The sequence below is a fragment of the Pelmatolapia mariae genome, linkage group LG3_W (assembly GCF_036321145.2).
Source record: "Pelmatolapia mariae isolate MD_Pm_ZW linkage group LG3_W, Pm_UMD_F_2, whole genome shotgun sequence".
NCBI classification, from domain to species: domain Eukaryota; kingdom Metazoa; phylum Chordata; class Actinopteri; order Cichliformes; family Cichlidae; genus Pelmatolapia; species Pelmatolapia mariae.
In genome coordinates, this window is record NC_086229.1 from 52,114,118 (window position 1) to 52,125,353 (window position 11,236).

Consider the following 11,236-nt stretch of genomic DNA (forward strand, 5'->3'; position numbering starts at 1 on the left):
TTTCAACATGTTGCACATCTGGTGCATATTTAGATGTTAACGCTGTCTCCGTGCCATATAAAATAGTTTAGAGAAATAAAACAGAGAAATAGTTTTAGAGCAGATAAAGAAACTTAGCTCTTCCAAGTGACCACAGTAGAGCTGAAGTGGAGGGGGCGGGGTCGACAGGGTTTGGCCAGCTGGCTGTGAATGGGCAGGAGAGAAGTGACGTATCAGGAAGTGAAATAAGGACAGAAGTCGATGGCGGGAGAGCGGAAATACGTTAAAACAGTCGAAAAACGACAAGCTGAGTGAAAGTAAACCTGTAATGTGGAGGAAACGGACAGTGAGCGCAGTGTAACCGTGACAACGAGACACGAGGACGGATTTAAAGTGATCATAAAATCGTCTCCAGACGGTCGTCGTTCGGTGAGTGGAACCAGATTCAGCTACAACACCGATAAATACGCCTGTAGGGAGATGAAGAGTGCTAAAATACTGAGAAACGGATCTCTGATGAGTGTTTGTAGGGATGTGGTTCAGCAAGGTAAAGACACACGACTCAGTCAAATAAGCGTTAATGAACTCCACAGTCTGCTGCTGACAACAAAAGAGCGTCTGTGGGGTTATGGGGAGTACCTGAAATAGAAAATAGAAAACAGAAAAGAAAACAGGAACAGGGACAAGAGTGCTGGTTTAAAACACATATTACAGGGAGAAATGTAACGGCAACGGCTAGGCTGTTGTTATTAAGTTTAATGAGCAAAGTGTACACTGGATAAATGAGCTAAGAGGTTAGACCTCCCCACCACGGATATGTTTTTGGTTCTGAGATACTGTAAGTGTCAAAGCAGCTCAGATTACTTTTTTCTGTTTTATTTGATTAAATGAGAAATGAGAATGGCAAAAGTTTCACTGTGAGGACGTGATTTAAAGATGACAAAACGTATAAATTGCACATATATCATATCATATCATGAGTGAAGCACTGTGATTTTTATCCTGGGCTGTCAGTTGTTTTGACCTGTATTGGAGATATTGGTTTGGAAACAATCAGATTAGTAAAACACATATTACTGGATGCAATAATTTGCTAGAATTGGGAAGAATTTGTCAGGGAGAGCCACACAGGAAGTGTGTACCTGATTTCCCCGCTTTACTCCTGTCTGCACAGGTGACGATAAAGGATCTGTTTGCCAAATGCCATTAAGCTGTGAGAGAGAGGTGCTGTGGGTATGCGGCCATGGCTGCTGTTTGATGAAGTGGACTGAACTTAAAGGAGAGACACAAATTAAAGTACTGATCCCGTCACATTAGTGTGGATTTGGTACCAATACCATTGTCGGTATCGCTTCTATCAATGCTTGTATCGATCCACCCAGCCTCAGCTGAAGCAGCAATGAGCTCAGTTCAGTATCTGAGAGAGTTCATCAAGGAGAGACTAACTGCTGTTTGTGAAGAAATCTTCTCAGAGGTTCAAAAAACCATCGTCCAGTATGAGGAGGAGATCAACCGTCAGCACAGACTGCTGGATATCAGCCGGAAACCCGACAGAAACTCACACATCATAGGTATGGACGTGTTTTTAACTCTGTGCTGTTCAAGCTCAGATTCTTCAGTGTGACTGACTTTACTAGAAGATGTTAAACTGGGTATTTATCAGTGCTGTGGGTCAGTGTCCAGTGATGGACTATGTTGGACTGGTGCAGGTCCATGGTCACTGCTACATCCACCAATAAGAGACGTCAATGTTTCTGTTTAGGGTAGGCTGGTTCTTTTCCATGATAATCATTAATAAAATGCTTTAAAAAATAAAATGAAATGAAATAAAACAAGCTTAATATCAAGATTCAAGATCATTTTATTTGTCATGTACATAGTTATACCGGTTTAACATGCAGTGAAATGTGACCTGATACGCTCCTCAACTGTGCAAAATAGAGAGACAAAAACATTATATACAATAAGTAAGTACATATATACAAAGAGGACATTAAGTGTGACAAGTGAGTGAATTATGTACATTAAGTTAGATAGAATAAAACAATCTGGAAATTTACAGTTCAAAATTTGGGAATATACATTGTGTGAGTGGGGTTGTTAAAGTGGCTTGTGCCGCAATAAAGTCAGAAGGATCAGGCATGCAATGGGAATATGTGAGTCCTATCTCAGTTCGCTATGGCTGATTGTGGGGGGGATGGCCTGAGTTAACACACAGATAACCTGAGGGTAGAAGCTCCTCTTGAGCCTCTCTGCTCTTGTCCGCATGGTGCAGAACCTTCTGCCTGATTACAGAAGCTGGAACAGTTTATTGCTGGGCTGGAACGGCTCCTTCAGTATCTGAGCTGCTCTGGTCCAGCATCTCTTGGTGTAAATGTCCTGTAGGGAGGGAAGAGCAGTCCTGCAGCAGCGTTCTGCTGTACGGATCACTCTCTGAAGAGCTTTTTGGTTTTTTCCTTAATACAGCTGTTCCCATTACCACGATGTGATGTTCTGTGTGAGGATGCTCTCCACAGCGCCTTTATAGAAAGTCCTGAGGATCCCTGGAGAGACCCTGAACTTCCTCAGGTGTCATAGGTGGTACAGGCGCTGCCTAGCCTTTTTGGACTTGTGGTTTTTGTAGACTGTAAGCATATTGTGCTCTAACAATTTACACCTGATCGTTTCAAATGTGGAAAACATTCCTGCAAAAAGCTGCAGTGCATCAAGGCATGTGAGGGTGCCACCAGGGAGCGCCTCAGCTGATGAAAATATTTTATATTTATGTACTTTATTTAACATGATTAACATCTCACTGTGACACCAGTCACGCCACAATCTGAGCTCACTGTCTCTAAACATTTGTGTGTAAACGATCATCATTTATTCAGGTTTTGATTCATGCTTTTGTAAAATAGTGTTGTGTGTGTTTTTTGTATCAACACCTTCATGATTATTGTTCTTGTGTTTCTTTGTTTTCTCAAGACCTTCCACAACAGCATGACTGTGAGGAAGAGGAAGGTCTGGATGAGCAGCAGGTCTGTAACCAGGAGAGGAACTCCAGTCAGGACCAGGAGGACCCAGAGCCTCCACAGATTAAAGAGAGACAGGAGGAACTCCGCAGCAGTCAGGAGGGAGAGCAGCTTGGACTGAAGCAGACTGAAGGTATTATCGTCTGGACTGATGAAGAGCAGCTCAGACTGCTGGGGACCATCTGGAAACCTGAGATAAACTTGCACAGAAAAGGTATGTAAAACTGTGATGGGCTTAATGACAATGAATATGACTCACGTAGGATCCTAATCAGAGCTTAAAGTTATTTTTTTGTCTTTTTAGAGGCACAGGAAGAATTGAAGGTCCAAATGTAATAAGCAACATGAAGTCATACTACTGCTTGCTCATCATCACCTCTCTCTTAACCTAACTTTAGCTAACGTTTCGCATATCTGGCTTATTAGCCGTAGTTACTACAACCCTGCATGCGACCCTTGTCCCTGAAATAAATACCAGTCGATTTCTCGTTTCTACAGAAAAGCAAAGGGGCCAGGAGGAAAATAAGGAATGGGGGAGTCATATCCCTATATTTAACAATGATAATAATACAACTTATTTGTATAGCACCTTTCAAGAAACCCAGGGGCACTGTACAAAAGAGTTTAAATCAATCAAATTATAAATATACAAAAATGCTAGAGTTTGAAAGGCTTTGTTGAAGATGTGAGTTTTACGTTTCTTAAGAGTCCAGTGATGAGGTGTTGCAAAACTAAGATGGGAGAGCGTTTCAGAGGGTCGGGGCTGCCACACTGAAGGCTCTGTCACTAGAGGGACAGAACGCAGATGCAAGGCAGAGCGCCATAGTGTCTGAGACTGTGCGTTTGGCTTCAGCAGGTCGCACAGGTATTGAGGGTCGGGGCAGTGAAGGATTTTTGAGTGAGACTGGGGGCCACAAACAGGAGCACTGTTTTATTAGATTAGATTGGGGATGGCACGTGATTGTGAGGGTAAGTTGTGTATCTTCAGCATAGAAATGGAAGCAGAGACCATGGTGGTGGAAAATCTGAGCAGGGGGTACATATAAGCCCCTTTTCCATTAATTAATGCCTATTCAAATCGACTCGGCACGATACGCCACAACTCAACTCAAATTGACCGATTTTCCATTATAACCAAGTATTCGTTTGTGGTGAACCGTGCCAAGTCCAATGAAGTGGTAATGAAGAAAGGGCATAGATGGCGAAAAGAAGAGGTCCATGCACAGACTCTTGAGGCGTAACAACTACAGCAGAGGTGGAGCAGACATCTTCCATGGTGACAAACTGTGTTGTTTCCAGAGATGACACTGAAAGTAAAGTTCCAGTGAGGTCAAGACAAGGTTAGCCTGTACTCTAACCTTCATGTTCCTGCCTTTTCTTCTCTAACAATGCCTCACCCACTCCTCTTCCTTTGTCTTTAACCAAGAGTAGCACAGGCCTAAGAGTTAAGAGCAGAAGGTTACTGAGATTTAAAATAACACAGAAGCTGACTACTATCTAGAGACAACGGCTCAAATCAGAAAATGTTCCTCAGATGTTTGGGTTGTTGTCTTTTTTCTATCATTTCTCCCAATTTGTCTCTTCAGACCTCCGACACCAACACATTTGTGAGAAGGAAGTTCTCACAGACCAGCAGGTCTGTAACCAGGAGAAGAACTCCAGTCTGGACCAGGAGGCTCCAGCGCCTTCATATATTAAAGAAGAACAGGAGGAACTCCGCAGCAGTCAGGAGGGAGCGCAGCTTGAACTGAAGCAAGAGACTGAGCTCTTCATGGTGACTCGATCTTATGAGGAAAGTGACCACAGTGAACCAGAACCAAACAGTGAGCAGCTCCTTTTTCACAGCTCTCCTGAAGCAGAGAGCCAAGATCATGAAGAAAGCCAGCATGTGGACTCAGGATCAAGTAAAAATGCAGAGCTGAAGAAGAGGAAACACAGTCAGAGTTTGGACAACACCACTGTGTCAGAGAGTCAAAGTAAATCTGACAAAGTGAAAAAGTATGTACAATGTGAAATCTGTGGGAAAACCTTACATACATCTAATCTGACTGCACATTTAAGAGTTCATACAGGTGAGAAACCACATTGTTGCACCACTTGTGGCAAAGGATTCATTCAGAAATCAAATTTGAAGCGTCATTTGAGAACACACACAGGTGAGAAGCCATTTTCTTGTAGCACCTGTGGGAAAAGTTTCGGTCTGAAACCAGAGTTGCAACGCCATCTAAGGATTCACACAGGTGAAAAGCCACATTGTTGTAACACTTGTGGGAAAAGATTTACCGATCTGTCAGGGATGATAGCTCACAGGAGAGTCCACACAGGTGAGAAGCGGTATTCTTGTAGTACTTGTGGGAAAAGATTCATTCAGAAATCGGGAATGAAAACTCATGTAAGAAGTCACACAGGTGAGAAGCCGTATTCGTGTAGCACGTGTGGGAGAAAATTTAGTCATAAATCAACACTACAAACTCATGTAAAACTTCACACGGGAGAGAAACCACATTCTTGTAGCATCTGTGGCAAAAGCTTTGTTCAAAAGCCACACTTAAGTAGGCACATGAAAATTCATACTACTTGAAGTTTCATGCTTAGATAAGATAGCTGTGAGTAGTAGTAGTCTGTTGGTCATAAAGCTCACACTGACCAGTTTAAGTTTAATGACTGCAACACTTGAGTGAAAAAGTCAGTATTTTTTGTGTAGAGCAGAGCAGTAAAAAGAAATGTTTTTTATTTATTTATACAAGGATGATACATATTAACATTTCTGCATTTTAAAACCTATCAGAGCTGATGTAGGCTGATATGGGTATGCCCTGGACAGGTCAGCTCCTGAGCTAAAACATAGATGGTCAATTATTCACACCTATGGGCAATTTAGGCAAGTAACTAATGCACCAGTTAATATAAAACAATATAAAATCAAACCCTTAAAAAATCAGCAATAACAACAATATTCATAATAAAACAATCAGGTGTCACAATAAGATGCCTCTACAAAAACCAGTTCCTGTCCACCACAAGACAGAAGGGCACATCACAGGGGTGTGTCACTCCTCTTGCTGTCCACCTCGAGACAGTGTATAAATAAGCGTCTGCCTTTAGTGCCTTTTTGAACGGCATTGTTGTCTGTGACAATGGGAACACGAATCTGCTCAGCTGTTCTGCTGTGAGGAATGCCTGTCTCCATGCTGACACACCAGCTCCGCCACAAATTCTTTGTGTGCCATGGGCAGCACCTGCATGGCACTGATTGCCTCACGGTGCAAGATGAATGCTTTTCTTGTCTCAATCTCCAGGAAGTGTAACGAAACAGTCCCGTACCAGCAGCCCCTCTCACAGCCCAGTGTCCATCTGCATCCTCCACCTTTCTCTTCACCGTCTCCCCTGAACATACAGGTGGATGGTGGTGCACACAGGCACCTCCCACATGCCCATCCACTTCACAACAACAAGTGGGTCATCTCTGATCCATCTCACAGATCCCCTTTCACGTTTTTTGTTGAGAGTATTTTCCCACCCTCCTGAGCATTCACTGTGTAGATACTACATGCTCCAAATCTTATGCTGGTCAGATCCGGGAACATTTGGGACTGGTATAAAACAACTGTCCATGTAAACATGGCATCCTGTGCTAAGCAACAGCTGAAAAAGGTTCATCACCACATCATAAGACAGCCCATGATCACTTGCTTTTAAAGTCTTAACAGTGTATGTGATTAATCTAAAGGTTGAGCCACTGTTGATTCAGCCAATGTAGAACTTTTCATCCCTCATTTAGTTGGTTTTTCCGTCATGTATTGTGTCATGCCAGGCTTTGCTTTAGGTGCCACCATCCTTTCATCCTCCTCAGGTGTTAATAAGCTGGCTGGCACAGAGGATTTCATCATTTTTTACATCCTACTCAGGATGTAACCTGTCTCTTGTCATTATGTCATTGATGGAAGGGGCACAGACAAGGCATGATTGTGTCTCCAGTAGTTATAGTCTTGGCAGCGATATGTAAATCCAGAGACCAAAAAGCTGATAGAAATCTTCTGTTCCTACATCAGTTCATTTGAATCCGGATTTTTATTTTTTTGCAGCATTTTGGTTTTTGTCAGCACAGCTTGTGCTGAGTATGTCAGTGGCGAAAAACAATAAAAACAGGTCTTTTAGACTACAGCATTCTCTTAATTGTCACAGGAGTTACGTTCCGGAACCCCCGCAATAGGGGAAAAGTAGGAAATTGAGTATTTGTAGCAAAAATAATTAGAATTATAATCTAAAAATAAAGAATACCATATCACAGGTTTCAGTGGCCTAAAGATGGTTTTTAATTTTTTTTAGAATGTAATTATTATATATTCAAAAATGTATTGATTATTTATAATATGCAATAATTATTATTGTTGGTTAATTATTATGTTTTAATTAATTTATCAGGTTTCTGCGCCCTAGGATGAAATTCCTGTGATAAATCTGCGATGTGGCGAGTCTGCAAAAGTTGAACGGCGATGTGGCGTGGGAATACTGTACTCCATTCATATTAATTGTATGGGGGGGGGGGGACTCTGTCGGGACTCCTGGTGTTCTTTGTGGTTGGAACTGCCAGGGCTCACTGTGGATACAGAGGCCCTCGTTCTCTCAAAAAAGTAGAAGATTTCAGTAAGAGTACAAACTCATTCTGATTTAAAAGCCAAGGAACAAAAGTGGGTTTTTAGACGAGCTTTGAAAGTGTCCAGTGTTGGGGAGGTCCTGATGTGGTGAATTTTTCAACCAATACTTTGGTTTTTTGCCCCCGATCACAAGGGCAAGCGCTGTGCTTAGAAAACCCTTCCTATCAACACAATTTTAAAACTAGTAGTTTTTAGTTTTCACTGTCAACTCAAATTGTGACAGACTCAGTGAGACTGCATCTTACTAGTTCATAATTTTAATTCGGTAAACTCATTTGGAGGCACTGGTCTGTCTGTCAAATAAAGACATAACTTTACCTTTGCATTTAAAATTTAGTGACTAATATTTGTATTTTTCAGTGGCAAAGTATTCCAAATCTGTGGTTCTTTAACTCTAGCAAAGGACAGACCCAGTGTGTCTACATTTTGGTAACTTACAATTATTAATACCTCTGCTTGTGTTTACACCTTTGCTGCTGAATTTCCAAATCATCTAACTGATTTAAGGCCAAGGCAATTTACACATCTGAAATACAGTTTTAATAAGGAAAATGTATTATATTAAAAAAAGCACATTATATTATAACATAATATGCTTCCTAAATTTTACTGTAATACCACTGTACTGGCTGATTTGGTTGCCAAAGTATGAAAGATGTGGGGAAAAAAATCATAGCATTAAATTTAACTGGGCAGCTTTTACAGGCAGATGAGAATTGTACAAGTCAAACAGTTCAATCTTTGTACAATGTCTCGTTTCGGGCATTTTCCTAAAATGGGCTTCAAATTATAATTGACGAGTCAGTATTACTTCCCAGTATGTTAATTAATTAACGTGTATTTGTTTATGATCAATAATTATGGAAAAAACTATCAGATAATTTTCTTGTGACAGTGGAGTCACTGTGAGACACGAATCATGTGCCTGTTCAGTAAATCTTCAACATTTTGAGTTTTTGCTGTTGCGTACGTGACTACATCATCAGGATACATTTGGTACTCTGCGTCTTTGAGGGTGACAAAATTGAATCTTGTGGGATTCACATTTTTAAGTTTTTAAAGGATAATAGCAAACAATCAACTTGAACACTGCTATTAAGAATGCAGATATGACTTAAACCAGCTATATCCTCTCAGTATTCTTTAATCAGTTTACATTATTTATGTTATTATTGTATCAGGAAAATCCTGATCCTAGATTTTATGAAGGTTAAAGTTCAGTTTTGCTCTGATGGTTCACTGTTTAGTTCTGTTGTTTATTAGTGTTTATGTTGTATTAAAGTTTAAATAAAGACTTCTTTTGAGTATTTTTTTTCTGAGATGAAACCTCTAATATGAAAGCAGCACATCTTTCTTATTTTACACAAGTTTGTTTCTGATGTTTTATATAAATATATACAGTGATGTTTTGACTCTTTGGATAATCATGTCTTGGGGCATTGTACTTGGTATAAGCGGGACTGACTAACCAGGAATCCAGCGGTGGGAAAGGTCAATTAAAAGCCTGGAATGAGGTTTGCTCTATTTCTAAGTAACTACCAAGTAACTGGTCCCCTGATTAAATTACCTGGAAGAAATCGACTGGATGGCTGAACCACGAAAAATAGTGGAGGCTCTCTGATGATGGTTTCACTCATGTTTACAGCGCAGCTAATTAGAACACTGTAAATTTAGACTTTCTGAAGAAAGTTTTGTTATTTTGCTGTAAGAAAGTTGTACCAGGAAGGAATCTGAAATTATATGGAAATAACTTGGAGTGATTTAAAAGCTTTTCTTCTTTGGGAATGCACTTGGACTCTAGAACAGGGGTGTCAAACTCCAGTCCTCGAGGGCCGGGTTGCAGCAAGGGACAGATATAAGTTTCATGACACCAGCTTGTGCTTTCAGGTGCATGATGGATATTGGCATGTCATATGGAGCTGCTATGGCTTCACAGAGATGAATACTCTGTTATCGGAACCATGGCTGACGGCCCGGGGGTCAAGGTATAGGTTAGCAGTTTTAGTGGACCAGCTGGCGAAGACTGGACTCAAAGCTGCTCCAGCTGATCACTGCTATGCTGGACCTGAAGATGTGGCCTGTGATGTCTGCACTGGGAGGAAGCTGAAAGCCATCAAGTCCTGTTTAGTCTGTCTGGCCTCTTACTGTGAGAAACACCTCCAACCTCACTATGATGCAGCTCCATTACAGAAACACAAGCTGGTGGCCCCCTCCAAGAAGCTCCAGGAGAACATCTGCTCTCGTCATGATGAGGTGATGAAGATTTTCTGTCGTACTGATCAGCAGAGTATCTGTTATCTCTGCACAGTGGATGAACATAAAGGCCATGAAACAGTCCCAGCTGCAGCAGAAAGGACTGAGAAGCAGAAGGAGCTCGAGGTGAGACGACTAAACATCCAGCAGAGAATCCAGGAGCGAGAGAAAGATGTGAAGCTGCTTCAACAGGAGGTGGAGGCCATCAATGGCTGTGCTGATAAAGCAGTGGAGGACAGTGAGAAGATGTTCACTGAGCTGATCCGTCTCATCCAGAAAAGAAGCTCTGATGTGAAGCAGCAGGTCAGATCCCAGCAGGAAACTGAAGTGAGTCGAGTCAAAGAGCTTCAGGAGAAGCTGGAGCAGGAGATCGCTGAGCTGAAGAGGAAAGACGGCGAGCTGGAGCAGCTCTCACACACAGAGGATCACAACCAGTTTCTACACAACTACCCCTCACTGTCAGCACTCAGTGAGTCTACACACTCATCCAGCATCAATATTCATCCTCTGAGCTACTTTGAGGATATGGATGGATATTGAAACCCGGTTATTTTTGAGAACCGGTTCCCACTGTTTCAATTCCTTGGAATTGTTTGCTGTTTTTGCAAACGATTCTCTAATCGATTCCAGTCACCCCGAATGAAGTCACCATGTTGCGGAGCGTCATTTACCTGGCATGGCGCCCAAGCGGCTCAAAAGCTAAAAAGTTTGGTTATACTTTACGAAAACGGATGACAACAGGGCAACTTGCAATACTTGCAAAGTAGATATTTCATTTAAGGGAGGAAACACTACGAATATGCAAAAGCATTTGCTCACAAAACACGCGATAACCTTAACCTCCTAAGACCCGAACTCTTCCACGACATGCATTTTTAATTTCTCTTTGATATTTGGGCATATTGGGGCCCGATGAATGTAAAAACAAAGAATTTCCAGATTTTTTTTTTTTACCTTATTTTTGTTTTTAAGAAAAATGAGAGCCACAAATGAGGATATTCATTTAAAATTTTGATAGAACAGTAGCAGTATAATGTCCTCATAAGTGGATATCAGGCCCATGTAGAGCAAAATTGAGTATTTTGGTCAAAATAACCAAAAATGTGATGTCCACATATGTGGACGGCAGGTCCTAGGAGGTTAAATGAATGTCGTGTTTTTAATTCCGCTTCGGGCTCGTGAATCTCAACCCAGCAGCAGCGGTAACGTTTGCACGTCTTCTCCCGTTAATGCGGCAGGTAAATAATCAACTAACGGTGCATATTATGTTAGCGCGATCTGCCTTATTACAAAACCTGACATTACTGTGCATTTAGGTGACCATGATGAGAGAGA

The 11,236-nt window shown here is 41.5% G+C and overlaps 1 protein-coding gene across 2 annotated transcripts; it reads left to right on the top strand.

The window, feature by feature from the left end:
- The first annotated feature begins 219 nt into the window (after positions 1–219).
- LOC134624610 (zinc finger protein 37-like) lies at positions 220–7,496 on the top strand. Of its 2 annotated transcripts, XM_063469617.1 has the most exons (5): positions 220–408; positions 1,154–1,550; positions 2,944–3,204; positions 4,577–4,988; positions 7,416–7,460. In XM_063469617.1, the coding sequence occupies exons 2-5, from the start codon at positions 1,340–1,342 to the stop codon at positions 7,444–7,446; spliced, it is 915 nt and encodes a 304-aa protein (XP_063325687.1). In that variant the 5' UTR covers positions 220–408; positions 1,154–1,339; the 3' UTR covers positions 7,447–7,460. The 2 variants fall into 2 exon arrangements, with proteins under 2 accessions (XP_063325687.1, XP_063325686.1); XM_063469616.1 differs by having other exon boundaries at positions 4,577–7,496.
- The last annotated feature ends 3,740 nt before the right edge of the window (positions 7,497–11,236 follow it).